Source organism: Oryx dammah, unplaced genomic scaffold, assembly GCF_014754425.2.
Source record: "Oryx dammah isolate SB20612 unplaced genomic scaffold, SCBI_Odam_1.1 HiC_scaffold_8, whole genome shotgun sequence".
In the NCBI taxonomy this organism is placed as follows: Eukaryota; Metazoa; Chordata; class Mammalia; order Artiodactyla; family Bovidae; genus Oryx; species Oryx dammah.
In genome coordinates this window covers 6,824,933-6,839,522 of record NW_024070192.1, presented here as the reverse complement: position 1 = coordinate 6,839,522, position 14,590 = coordinate 6,824,933, and the positions used below count along the sequence as shown (strand labels likewise).

Here is a 14,590-nt window from a genome sequence, read left to right as displayed (position 1 = left end):
AATAGGAGTGAACAGGGTCATTTGAATCGACCAATGCCGCCGGGGTGGGGGCGGGGATTTGCGAGCCCTATAAAAGCGGCGGTCCGGCTGGCAAGCCGCGGCGGAGGCTCCTGCAGCGGTCGCCGACTCTGGGTCGGGTAGCTCCTCTGCGCCCCTCTGACCTGACCCTTTCAGTGCTCGGCTCCGCTCCGCGCCAGCCTACCTCGCTCTTCGGCGCCATGACCACCACCACCACCTTCAAGGGTGTCGACCCTAACAGCAGGAACAGCTCCCGGTGAGGCGAGGGGTTTCCGGGGCGGGAGGTTGCTGCCCAGGGGGCCGGGCGGGTCTGGCGGCCGGTTGTTGGCTGTAACGTGCCCGGGGCGCTGCGCTCGCGCCCGGCCGACTGGCCTGGCTCGGCCACCGGCTCCGCCTTTGTGCGGCCGGCGAGCCTGACGCGCCGGCCCCGCCCGATTCCTGCTCCTCTCCCATTCATTCCTCCCCCGAAGCAAGGGGCTGGGAAGGGCCGGGGCCGCTCGCGCTCGCCGTGCGGCGGGTTTTCGTTAGTCGGGACGTGCTGAGAGGGTTCGCTTTCTGCCTTTTGCGGCGCGGCCGGCTCGGCCCCAGGGCGGTGGTCTTGGGCCCCAGGTGTGCGGGTAGCCCGCGGGGCACCTTGATCTGGCCCCATTGTCCCACCCCCGACAACGCGCTCGTGTCTCTAGCCCGGGAGCAGGTGGGTGGCCCCGCGCCCGGCGTGGCGGTCAGATCCTGCAGCCGCAGCGATCGGGTCCGGCGGGCTCCTGCCCACTCGGGTCCGCCTGGCAGGTGGCATTTGTCTTCGGGCGGCGCTGGTCATCACGATCCCCGCCCCCGTTCAGGACCCAACCGTAAACCCTCCGCCAAGTGCCTCCCCTCTGCTAACAAAGGAAAGACCCCTGCTCCTTCCCCTCCCGCGCCCACCTCCGAGTGGGAGGGGGAGCGTGTCGTTCCAAGTGGGTTTTCTGCGCTCAAACCTTCGGACCTCGGTCTTTGCATCCCACCTCTTTCGCTTCCCCCTTTGACGTTTGCCAAATGAGTTCACCTCTGGGCCGGGTTCCCGGGCTGGATGGAGGAGGTTTCCTGTTCTTGGGCGGGGCCCGAGACATCCATTGTCTCTTCCGTACTATCTCCACCTGCGCAGCCCGAGCCTTTCTGGCCACTCATGCCACTGCAGCCAGGCAAGGGGGCCCTGGGCACGGTGTGTGGACTGGGAGGGCCTCTCTTCCGAGCCCTTGCCTAACTTGGTGGAAGGCTTTGGATGCCGTGGAAGATGTCCACATTGTCTCGGCTAATTGCACGCAGGCTGTTCTTCAAGGTGGGACACAGGCATCTCTGGGATCCTGCCCAAGGCGTGGAGGCAGCTTAGATTCCACTTTTTCTGAGCCTCTCTTCTTCATCGACCACCGACCCGCCGTCATGTGTGGGCAGCCTTGGGGTCCTGGGCAAGCTGCACAAAGGGAGCCATTTTGTGGGGCTAAGAAGACAGCCGTGAAAGAGCAGTGTCTCACAGGGGTTGGAGTCCTTGGGGACAAAAAGCAGGCCTCATCAGTGAGGCTGAGGAGGTAGTGTTGGAAATGACATTCTTAAGACTTCAGCTCTTTCGTTGCCTTTTCAAATGTAGAAAAGAATGGGGAAGATTTTAACAACTAAATCAGTGTGCTGCTCGGAGGAAGGGGAACTTGAGTAGATAGACCTACGCAAACCCTGGTCACTCCCTCTTCTCTTGTCATCCTTCCAGTGAGATTTTTTTTTTTTCCCAGAGGACACTGGAACAAACTGAAACTTTGGTTTTTCATTTTGTGCCCTGAGGTCAACTTTATGCTGGCCAGACTGTAGTGACTGGGATGTGAAAACTCAAGCATTCTATTAAAAAATCAGAGGTTTTTATCCTTTGCGGTTGAGCGCAGTTTAGTGCTGAATTCATAAAGAATTTAAGTAACCAGGTCAAATGAATCCTCACACTAGTTTTTTCATTTGTAGCTTTGAAATGTGAGACACACATGACTTTCGGTTTTGCAAAATAAATGTTTTAACCCCTTTTTGTCATCAGTTTTCCTCCAATATTGTTATCTTAAGACTCTATGTAGCACTGTCCTTTTATTTACTTCTACCTTTCCTTCTCACCTAATTCTCTTAAACTTTCCTTCAGTAACAGTTTCCTAGTTCCATAAACAAATTATAAATTTAGTCTGATAGGGAATGATCTGCAAAGCTCACATGGAAACTCTGGGATTTAAAGAGACAAGAAAGAAAAAGAGTACTTTTTTGAAAATTGCTACCCGCAGTTCATGGACACATTTTTGTTAAGTCTCAGATATGTAATTCTGATCCCATTATCATAGTTCAGGAAGAATAGCAGGATCTTAGAAAATAAAATTGAAATAATTTCTCTTATGATCCAAATCCTTTGTTTGGGGATGTCTCGCTGTTACAAATGGGCTCCACAACACTGACGTCATCGGAGTAGGTAGAACCTGCTATTGCAAGAGGGACACAGACCTTTAAAAAGTTGGGCTGGTCAGAGCTTTGACTTTCTTTTCTAAGCTGGTGTTCGGATTGTAGTATCTTTTTTCTTTTTTTAAGGTAAAAAAAAAAATTCCTGGCCTATTAGGGTTTTGAAGATTTTCATCTGGCTGAAATAATTCATGAGAATTTAATTATGATAGTAAGGAGAGTCAGTCTAATCTCTGGGGAATGAAGGGGATGACAGAGAAGCAAGTTAATTTTGTTTTTTGGGGGGATCTTAGTTCCTCTACCAGGGATCAAACCCATGCCCCCTGCTGTGGATGCGTAGAGCCCTAACCGCTGAACAGCCAGGGAAGTCTCTGAAGCAAGCTAATTTTGATTATAATATCTCAAGTGTCTGTTGATTTGAGGTACAAATGATAAAAACCTAGTCACTTCTGACTTTAACATAGAGAATGACTATTAAGAATTTGTAACATATTTTAAATTATTTAAACAATTTTATTAGCAGACCCAAAATTATAAGAGGTATGCCTGAACATGATTTCTTAATTTATTTAATGAATTTAATCTGAGTGAATATTTAATATGGGAGACTTACAAACAGTGGGCTTTTAAATGTTTTACATGTTATAAAAGCACACAATGGATTTCCCCCACCCCCACCCCTGGAAAATCATAATGACATTTTAATTTAGTGTAAATTGAGTACTGAATTTTACTATGGAGAGACCTGAATATTAGATTTAGAGGAAGATGCTAGAGGACCTATATAAGAAATATATTGAGTCTAGAAAACATGGAAAGCAATCAGAACACCAACTATATAGGTTTGTAGTTTAAAGAGAAAATGGTATTGAGTGATCCCCCTACTTCACTTTGAGCCCTTTTTAAATGTGCCTGCCAGGGCTTGGGGTTTGGCCCCATCTTTGTCACTTGTTTTAACTAAAGTTGGGCAGCTCATTTAGAACTTCTCCAGGCCTGACTTTGTTCTTTTAAAAAATGAGGCTATTTGTTGAACTAGACAGAGAAGAGCCCAGTGTACTACCACCCGATAGCCAAGTCCAGCTGGCACCTGATTTTTACAAGTATAAATGGCTGAAAAAGGCCAGAAGAAGTATCTTTCATGACTTGTGAAAATGACAAGAAAATCAAATTTGTGTCCATAAATAAAGCTTTATTGGGACATAGCTGTCCTCATTCATCTTCGTGTTGCCTGTGGCTTGCCTCTGTGCTGTTATGGAGCTGAATAGCTGCAAAAAACCGAATGACCCACAGGCCAAAAATAATTACTGTTTGGTCCTTTACAGAAAGAACTGGTGGCCAGAAAGAGAGGGTATCTAACATTCTTGCCTTTCAGTGTCCTCCTGCTGATTTCTCAAGGTCATGGAGGGCTTCCTGGAAGAGGAGAAGGTGTAAGAAATGGCTAGATTCTGAAACAGTCATCGAGGAAAGGGTGGAAAGTGCTCTGGGCAGGAGGAAATATGGGAGTAAATATTCTGAGGTGGGGATAAGGCAGAACAGTTCACGGAACAGGGAAGAATGTGGCCTGACTGGGTTGGAGAAGATGGTGAGAACTAGATATAGTTGAGAGGGGAAGTCCGAGCAGTTTGCTTCTGTTCGGCTTAGGCCTAACCAAGCCTGCATCTGCAAGCTTACTTGTACGTATGTCTGCTTATTTACTTAGGAAAACTTATGGAAGTAGAACCCCTTCCCTGATTCACACAAGATGCAAATTTAAACACTTGATACATTTTATCAAAATTATCTGTAGAAAGTTTGTGCAAATTTATATTCTCACACTTCCATTCACACCAGAAATTGGCATTTTTTTCATCTTTACCAACCTAATAAGCAAAAATATATTCTTTTGTTTTAGGTTTCATTTGCTTGTGAATTTGAATTTTTAATGTTTAGAAACTACCCATATTTTTAAATTGTCTGTTAGTTCCTTTTGTCCATTTTTATTTCTCTCATGATTCTTTTAATTATTTTAAAAGTGATTCTATCATCCTTTGTCAAATATGTGTATTTTTGCCAAGTTTAATCTGTCCATTTTTCATGGTTTCTGGCTTTTATCTTGCGCTTAGAAGGAAAGCCTTCATGACTAGAACCAGGTTCGTACATGTTTTCTTCCAATGTTTTTGTCTTAGGCTTTAAATTTAAATATTTGACCTAGCTGGAATTTATTGTGGTAAATGAAGTGAGTTAGGAATATATATTTGGTTTGTTCCTTTAATCAAAATGACTAGCCAGTTAATCCATCACAGTTCTCCCTACTGAACTAAATAAAATACTCCAATGGTGGGTCTTTTTGAGAGAGAATTCTTATCTTGACAGTCCTGACGAGAAGTTGACAAAACCCCCATTGTAGGAGAAGTTGGTAACATAATTTCAGTAACTGATAAAACATACTTAAAAATTAGTAGATTTGATGGGACTTTCTTGGTGGTCTAGTGGTTGGGATTCTGTGCTTCCAATGTGTGTGCGGGCTGCAGGTTTGATCTCTGGTGAGGAACTAGGATCCCACATACCATGCGGCGCAAACAAAAAGAAAATCAGTAGATTTGAACAATTCAATTAATAGGCTTTATCTAGTAGACATATAGAACACTGGTAAGTATATGTTCTTTTCAGGCAGATACAGAAGATTTATAAAATGAAGCACCTATTAAGCCATAAAACATATCACATTTCAAAGGAACATGTCACATAGATCCCGTCTGTATTATAATGAAAAGCTGGAAATCAGACTAGAAAGACCTATGTTTGCAAATTTACAAATGTACTTTTAAATAATTTATGGGTCAAAGAAGAAAATAATGGAAATGAGAAAATATTTAGAATGGGAACAAAAATCACAACTTGGGGATGCCTCTGGAGGGATACTTAGAAGAGAGTTTTTACCTGAAGTGTTAAATTTTTCCTTTCCTTTCAAATATAAGGAGCTGAGTTTACAAATGACAGCTAGATTTATCTGGAAACTTGAATGAAACGGACACCTTCCTAGAGAAATGTTTCTTACTCAAAATGACTTAAGAAATAGAAAAATAGACCACTCCTATCACCATAAGGGAACTGAATCTGTGGTTAGGACATCTTCCCATGAAACCATCTCCATTTTCTGTTTTGAGTAGTGACAGGACAAATGAAATTGAGTCTTTTCATGGAGGGGACAAATTGGTCAACCTGTGTCCGGAAGATCTGGAAATGGGAAAGTGCCATATTTCCTTGTCAAACACAAGATGGTGTCTAAAGGTTCATGGGTGTAGAGCATGTCATGGAGTCCTACACTTAACTCTTGATTGACTCTCCTTGTGACTGGTCACTCAGGATGGTTAGTGACAATAGTGAAGTACACATGTATAGACAGGGCTTGTGAATGATGCTGAGATGGGAGAGACGATTACGAGCTTTCCTTGGGCTTCTGAATTGGTCATGTATATGTATATTCTTCCATTTAAAAATGTTTTGTTGGAAATAAAAATGGAAACTTTTTTTTAAAAATAAATAACAAGATGTACTTCTAAACTTCTTTGCAAACGTGTCCAGCTGGGCCTAGCAGACAGGATCCATTAGGCTTTGGCCTCTTCCTAAAAGGGGATGCCAGCCAGCCTGTTGTTGGTACTTTAGGACTGTTTCAGCGGCCTGGCGCGGTGCACAATCTCACCACCTTAAGGCCCATCATTGAATTTATACCCCGTTGGAATCAATTCCTAATTTTCCCATAACAATTCTCTTTTGTGGGGGTGTGTGTGGAATGAATGGGTGGGTGAACTGAAATGAAAGGTGTTTGAAAACATGTACCAGGAAATGTCTTGATCTGATCTGAAACTGACATTTCGCCATCATTTCTAGGGTTTTGCGGCCTCCTGGCGGTGGATCCAATTTTTCATTAGGTTTTGATGAACCAACAGAACAACCTGTGAGGAGGAACAAAATGGCCTCCAGCATCTTTGGGACGCCTGAGGAAAATCCCCCTTCTTGGGCCAAGTCGGCAGGTACTGCCCGTCTCTGTGGTCAGTGGTCAAGGGGTGGGCCCAGCAGGACCACTGCCGCTGGGTTTGTGCTGCTGACTAACATCTGGCTTAATCGTGGGAAACAACAGGTAAAGCTTGTCATGGGAGGAGAGGCGGGGGCTGAGATGGGGGAGATGCAGGAGTCGGTGTGAAGGCTGAGAACAAGGAGAGCCGTCAGCTGGCTCACGTGGCCCCTGTGTAGCATTTCACTAGCCGCCACTCCCTGACACCGTGGGCTCGTGTTGTCACGTGACGCGAGCCCATTAAATAGTGGCGTGCTTTAGGTCTTTCCCTGGTATTCCTCACGAAAGTATATTTTGATTCAGGTGCCAAGTCTAGTGGGGGCAGGGAAGATTCTGAGTCATCTGGACCCCAGAGAAGGAATTCTTCTGAAGCGAACTCTGGAGACTTCTTAGATCTGAAGGTCAGTGCAACAGTACAGGGGGAGAGACAGGCTTGGAGGTTTACGCCCTTTAGACATGAAATCCTCACATCACCCCCCGCCCTTCCTCCACTGTACTAAGACTTGCCACTGGAGTTGCGGGGTTTGTTTTTCGTTTGTTTGTTTGCACTTAACCACTAAATTTTTATTGAATTTTTATTATAACATCAAAAAATACAATATTAGTAAATAAATAGAAATACAGAGTAAAGAGAAAATAGCATAAATGGGGAGGGGTGGGGAGGTGGGGCAGGGGTAAGGAGGCGGCCATGGACAGGGGCATAAGCATTGTTCTTAGTCATCACTTTCCTGTAACTTCCATGAATCTTTCCCATCCATCATCATCAATATCACTCCAGCAACAATTTCTCAAAGGGCATCTGTCTATCCTAACTCTCTAAAGGCTTTGCTTATGATCTCAATCCCTGGAGTTAATACCCAGGGCAAAGAGCCTCTATCAAATTATTTATCCAGTCATCCCTGAGCTTTTTCTCCCACTAGGTTTTTATCCATTGGAGTTTTATTATATTGAGTGGTAATTAGGAAAGGGACTGACTGTACTGCTGATGGAGGATTGATAGAAAAATGAGTTCATGTGACCTTGGTCTGTTCATGTGTCTCTGCTACCAGTTGGGTTAGTCTTTATCCTTCAGTATTGATTTTTGAAACCGGATCACTCGCACTTCCTGTGTATCTCACACATAGTAACATATCTGAGCTCAAGGATTTTTTAGTTGTTGGCAAATGTTGCCTGTTGTTTTGAGCTAAACTGCAGGAGGCTGTGGCTCGGTGTTACCATTGGTTGTCTGCAGGTGAGCACGGCCCCTAGGCCCCAGGTGTATGTCTGGAAAGCCTGGTGGGATGTCCCCGAGTGGGGACCTCGGGGCACATGGAGACGGCAGCAGCCTGAATGTGGGCAGACTGGTAGAAGGGCTTTGGAATTGATGAAGGTCCTTCAACAGCTAGATTAGAAAGAAAGTAAAGGGGGTGGAAAGATAGGTTTACCAGTTTCCCATTCTGATAAAAGCTCCTCTGAAGTGCTAACTGATATCATCAGTGTCAATGTTAAGGTTTTTTGGTGTTTTGACCATGTTACTAGCACTGGGGCAATTTATCCAGTAGCATTTATTTATTTTTTTTGGTCCAGTAGCATTTTTGTGTAGCATTGTTCCAAGTTGAATAAAGGCTGTTTATTGTAAAGAGCACCTTGACCTTGAACTTGACTACAGAAAAACAAAATTTGACATCTGTCTTCAGGGAGACAGTAGCTTCTCTGAACTATGATTGTTTTCTTTGTGTGTGGCCAAATTAAAATCTGAAGTAAATTTTTAACTTTTTTCTTTTCCAGGGAGAAGGTGACGTTCATGGTGAGTATGTCTGAAAAAAGTATGCCAATTTCTGAATGTTAGAATAGACTCAATTTTGACTCAAGTCATGTCCTGGGGAAAGAGGCTGGCTGGAGAGTGAACCTGGCTGAGCCCCAGGTGCCAGTGCCCATCCTCTAAGGGGAAAAGGAAAGCAAAATGGAAGCTAGCAAGCACGGCCAGCAGCGAGAACAAGGCTGGAAACCTCCTAAAGCTTTCAGAACAGACGGATGTCAGTCAGGTTGGTATTTGTTACACTCAGTGAGAGCTTCTTAGTAACTGTCTCTGGCATTGCAAGCTCAGACCTCAGCATTACATTTACAGTTGATTTTCTACTGAAGTGCTTACTCAGCACGACACCGGTAACCCTGTGATCTTGTGAATGATGACTTTAGCGGGCAGGTGTAAATTATCAGTTAGCATCCACATCATCAAATTATAAGTGGAAAAGAGCTGTAATCATTTAATTATTTAAAATCTTTGAAGTATTTATTGGCACTTGTTTAACAAGTGCCAGAGAATTGCTGGTGCATGTGATGTGAGGTTTATGTGTGTTTGGCCTGCAGCCATCAGGTTCAAGTTGACCTGGTGACACGCAGCCGGCCCAGGACAAAGCCGCTTCTTCAAGGCTTTTTTCTGCCATTAGATTGGGCAAGTCAGTCTTCCAGGAAAACAGAAATTCCTGTTCAGTTGCCTTGTTGTCTCTCGCTGGGCGTGAGGGGAGAAGAATCTTCTGAACCGTTGTGAACTTTACCTGGGTTTTCCCTCCCCAGACAGATTGCTTCTCATTGGACTGAAGGTGTATTAGTTTTTGTTTCTATCTAGTTTGTTCCATTTAAAAAGATTGTTCTGCAGGTTAAAAGAAAAAAAAAAAATCTAGACTTTTTGATTCGCTGCTTTTTGTATTCAGAAATACTTCCAATGTCAGACCTTATTTAGCAAGAATAATAAGTTAATCTTTTTTAAATAGAATTTTATTTATTTTTGGCTCTGCTGGGTCTTGGTTGCTGCACAGGTTTTTGTCTGGTTTCAGCGAGCGGTGACTGTTGTCTAGTTGAGGTGGTCAGGCTCCTCACTGCGGTGGCTTCTCGTTTTGGAGCATGGGCTCAATAGTTGTGGCACGGGCTTAGCTGTTTCACATCGTGTGGGATCTTCCCTGACCAGGGATCAGACCCTTGTCTCCTCTTCACCACTGAGTCACCAGGGAGGCCCAAGAAGCAGCTAATCTTTAGTCACTAATTTTGATCAATGAATAGAATTACAAATTTGGGGAGCCCAGAGCAGTATGTGAGAGCCTGAGGTTATGAAAATATATGTCATTTGTCCTGCTAATAATTAATTCTCTTAACCTCTCCTTTGGGGTTGGCCCACCTTCACGCCTTGAGGGTATACTGTTCTTTGTTTGCTGAATAAAACTCTTGAACTGTAACTGAAGAAAAGATGAAATTCTCTCCCCACCCCCAGGATCAGTGTTAGGGATCCTTCAGGTAAGTAGCACAGGCCACGTGTACAGTATGACAGGCCCTTCCTTTTCGTGCTTTCTAATCGATCGTCAGTTTGGCACCTGATTATTCTCTGCTCCTGACTGCTGCTGCTTTTAGCTTGTCTGTCATAAAATGACAAGGGGTATGACAATTCAGACCATGTCTAGTGAATAAAAGTCAACCCCAGTTCTGTCGGCAACTTCACTGCAAAGCCAGTCAGTTCTGCTCAGTTAAATAAAGCAGATCTTGCTTGGATATACTGCCTTCATCTTTGGGATAACTAAACACAGGAACGTCTCTAGTGAGGACTTTGGAAATCTTGAAGAAAGAGGGAGAAGGTCCAGGAAGCTTGGGCAGAAGTCCTTACCTGCCTTCGGGCAAGTCTGTTGTGTCTTCTAGAGGTTCTAATTGTGTGATCCTTAGATGAGTTGTTTTTTTCTCTTCTGACATTGCTGTCTGACTGGTATGCCAGAGAAGGCAGACAAGTAAGGAGTAGATAGGACGTATATTATGGCAGAAGCCATAATTTTGTTTAAAAAAACAAAAACATCTTTTAAATCACTGGATTCAGTAGACAAAAGATCTCTGTCAAGTCCCATAAAAGTTTCTAAAGCCTTTACTCTCAATTTGTATACTTAACACAGACTCAAGGAAGTAACAAGCCAACCTCTATCTCTGGCCAGAGTATTTCTGACCGGATAAATGAGTGTTTAGGTTAAGGGCCACGGTTGTGTAGTCTCCACGGGTGCTTTTTTCCTCCCTTTTTCTCTTTTGGCTTCTTGTTACCCAGTTGTGAAAGACAAAGCGGCTCCGTGCATAATGATAAAGGCAAACGTGAGATTGGCAGGAATGAGCTTGTTTATCTAAAAATCATTTTATGGAAATAAACTACCATGCCGGGTAACATTTGTGTCCGTCTGAAGTGTTCCTCAGCTGGGTGGCCCGGATGGTGGATTCAGTCAGATCCTGTCCAGTGGGGAGGCTGTGTCCTCGCAGCAGAAATGAAACAGCTTGGGTTGATACGCTGCCTCAGGCGAGTTCATGGTCTGTATTCGTCTGTCTTGGATGGCTTGAAAATTCGGGTTCTTGGGTTTTGTTTGTATTTGCAGTAAATTGGACATGCTTCCCTAGGTTATTTAAGGGTGCCTGTCGGAGGCCTTGGGTACAGTGTGTTGATGCATTTGGTCCTATTTCTTGTGCAACAGGAAGCTGAGGGGTAACCCTTTCTCGCCAAGCTTTGGTTCATAACTGAGTGCCATCATCTTGGAAAGCGCGTACTACATTTTTACCTGTAGTTGAATAGTATAGAACTTTATATGCCTTAGAAGTCAGGTTCTATCGAACAGTCCAAAAATTCATGAAATGAAATGTTTAAAGCAGCAGTAGCATATTCCTGAGATGTTATGTTTCTGATCTAAGACTTCCTCCTTGAACTTCTCTGTTTCAGTCGGCAGAGTGAAAACTTAGTACAAGCGGTTTTAGGGATGTGGACCTTTAATGTTTAGTCTGATGAGGAACTTTTTTTTTTAATGAGTAATTTTTTTGGAGTTAGTTAGTACTTTGCGTTGGTGTCTAATATGAGTGCTTACAAAGTTCTTACATAGCATATGTCAACCAGTATTTCTGCTTCGCTTCTCCAGGGTTTTGGAACTTCTAAACTAGGAGGAAATAAATGTCTTTAAACCTTAAGGTAGTTTTTCTTCCAAGTCTTATAAATATCTTAGTTTTTTATACTAAAGGTGCCTCTGTGTGACTATTGCAAGGTAGGTGTTAGAATATACAACAGAATTTAAGATTTAACACTGAAATGAAGAGAGCTGGCTTTTTTTTTGACATGCCGTAAACTATTAAACTCTTCACAAAAATTACCTTTTGTAGAAAACAATGCATTTTTTTTTCTTTTGCAATTACTCTTGAATTTGAATCAGTGGCAACAACCTGGTTAAGGATTCCTATATACTGGTTGAGAATTTCACAAGTCAGTCTGGGAATCAGTCAAGCAGTATCTAGGACTGGATGTATTGGGTGATAATAACACTGGTTCTTAAGACTTTAATGAGGAAAGGGCAGGGTTGATATGATGGGAGTAACTGGAGTAAGATAATTAACCATCAGTGGGTGGGGGTGGAGTCTTTAATAAATGTCTGTACAGCTGGATACTATATGGTTTTTAAAAAGTCAGCCTCACTCGTTAATCATGGAAACATTAACACATGACAGAATTAAATAATCGTTTTTCACGTGTCACTTAGGCAGATATTAAGGTGAGGTGTGTTTATCAAGTGGGGGAAGTGGACAGATGTGAGGAGAGGATGCTCTGACCTGGACTGCCACTGTGGAAGGAGACGCCCAGTCTCTGTTCAAACTGTAGACGACAGCGTGTGTCCCCCTGGGCCTGTGTTCCAGAGTACACACGTTACGGTTTCAGAATGGTCAGACTGGATTTACTTTTTGGCTATCAGTAGAGGATTAATCACATATACTGTATATATACTAGAAAGCAGAAGCGAGATCAAGTGTGACCATGTGTATGCTGCTTAATTGCTCAGTCAGGTCTGAATCTTGCGACCCCATAGACTGTAGCCCTCCCAGGCCCCTCTGTCCACGGGATTTCTCGGACAAGACTACTGGAGGGAAGTGGGTTGCCATTTCCTCCTCCAGGGGATCTTCTCGCCCCAGGGACTGAACCTGAGGCTCCGGCATTGCAGGCGGATTCTTTAGCACTGAGCCACCAGGGAAGCACCTGACCGTGTGTATAAGTGAAGTGAAGTCGCTCAGTCGTATCCGACTCTTTGCGACCCCATGGACTGTAGCCTACCAGGCTCCTCTGTCCATGGGATTTTCCAGGCAGTAGTACTGGAGTGGATTGCCATTTCCTTCTCCAGCGGATCTTCCCGACCCAGGGATCGAACCCGGGTCTCCTGCATTGTAGACAGACGCTTTACCGTCTGAGCCACCAGGGAAGTCCTGACCATGTGTATAAGTGGGGGTAAATTTCCAAAAGGGACAAGTTGCTATCAATTATGTTAAATACAATAAAACAAGATCATCTGTGATATGCTAGAAATAAAGCACACAAAGCTTACGCAAAACAAATGGACTAGAGGATGCACACAGCTAGTAGTGGGGCCTCTGGGAATAGGGGGAGGAGACCCACCTAGAAGTGGAATGGTGGACCTAGAGCTTATCTGTGATGTTCACATTTAACACATTTATGTCGCCATATACTTAGGTAATTTAGAAAAGAAGGTACACAGAGAAAGATCTGGGGACGCATACGGCAGAACACTAACAGTGGCTGGTTCTGGATGGTGGCCATGTGCCAACTGTTTTCTTCTTTATAGCTCTAGGCATGGTTTGAACCATCCTCCAAAAAGCCCCTTCAAAAAACTTAGACTCGTCATCTTCACTGGGAATAGTTATTAGTCTTAATTTCATTCTGTTTTCCTAGAAAACATGGACACAGACTTGCAGGCCAGCCTGGGGCAGAGCGAGGAGAAGCCTGTGCCCGCCGCCCCTGTGCCCAGCCCAGTGGCGCCGGCGCCTGTGCCATCCCGGAGAAACCCCCCTGGCGGCAAGTCCAGCCTCGTCCTGGGTTAGCTCCGTCTGCCCTGGTCTCTCGTCGTTCTGTCTCTCTGTTTTTTCCGTGCTTGTGAGCCGCACAACTTGAGCCTGACTGGACATCTTTTGGATTTGTTTCATTAAAAAAGAAGCACTTTATGTACTGCTGTCTTTTATTTTATTTTTATTTTTTGGAAGAACAGGTTCTCTGTCTGTCCTTATTCCTCTGGGTCTGTAGGCCTTGGCATGAGTGTTTTCTAGTAGTAGATTGGAGGGAAAGCTTTGTGACACTTAGTACCGTGTTTTTAAGAACAAACCATTTGGTTTCAAATGTGTTAGAGGATCTTTTGTACTGAGGTTTTTAAAACCCTTTTTTGGTCAGCTTTACTTGGGTTTACCAAGCCTGGATCGGACAGACCAGTAAACAGTCCACAGGCGCTGTCCCTTCAGGCCCCCAAACAAGGGTTGTCTTGATGCCGAAACCTACCTGGTGTTGCCCTAACTTCTCAGTGCCCTTTGCTAAAAAGCATCTCCTGTGCCATATGGAGCGATAAAAGGCCTGTGCCCTATGCCTTGCCGCCTGCAAAGCAAAAAAAAGTAAAAAATTGCCTTTTATTTCTGAACCTTAAGATACATTTAAGCCAGATACTTAACATGACTGGCTGAGCAAAGCCTGCTGCTCCCACGCAGAGGAAGGCTTGATGTTCACTCAGACTGATGAATTCCAGGTGGTGAAGCAGGGGCGGGGTCTTCCTGGGGAAGGGACCCGCGGGGGGCAGTGCTCTTCTTAGATAACTTGAAGCTGTGTGCATGATGCCGGTGCTTGACCATGAAACGAAAGTCTCATCCTTAAAATGTGTGTTGTACTTCACAACCCTGGACTGTTGCTTAAAGTAAACGATGTACAAATTTTGAAACACTGTGTCCTGTGTCATCTTTTTGAGATTGTTTGGCAGTTCTACCTGCTTAGTTGCTTTTTTCTTTGTTACCAACAACCCTGCTAGCCAATCATTTGATGAGCCCTTCAAATTAAAACAGACTTAAGGAAAGCCTAGAGAGAAGTGGGTTTCTCTCTAAAGAAAACAAGTTTAAAGTCAGCGTGAGTGCAGAATGCCAAAATGAACATTAACTGACATCTGGTAGTAAAAGGAGTCATACAGATACCTGGCTTCCAGAACAATTATTAGCCAATACACTTTGGACTCTTCTACCACTTGTCCTCCTTTGCTGGGTGAT

The 14,590-nt window shown here is 44.2% G+C and overlaps 1 protein-coding gene across 2 annotated transcripts in view; it reads left to right on the top strand.

Annotated features, from left to right (window-relative positions):
* The window catches only part of JPT1 (Jupiter microtubule associated homolog 1), a 29,632-nt gene extending 15,361 nt beyond the window's left edge, over window positions 1-14,271 (top strand). Inside the window, exons 2-6 of one of the 2 annotated variants that reach the window (XM_040244648.1) lie at window positions 142-274; window positions 6,343-6,485; window positions 6,830-6,927; window positions 8,294-8,312; window positions 13,245-14,271. In XM_040244648.1, coding sequence (XP_040100582.1) covers window positions 219-274; window positions 6,343-6,485; window positions 6,830-6,927; window positions 8,294-8,312; window positions 13,245-13,393 — 465 coding nt within the window. In that variant the 5' untranslated portion in view covers window positions 142-218 and the 3' untranslated portion in view covers window positions 13,394-14,271. Of the gene's footprint in view, window positions 1-74; window positions 275-6,342; window positions 6,486-6,829; window positions 6,928-8,293; window positions 8,313-13,244 lie in introns of those variants that run through there. The other variant, XM_040244647.1, reaches the window with a different exon arrangement.
* The last annotated feature ends 319 nt before the right edge of the window (window positions 14,272-14,590 follow it).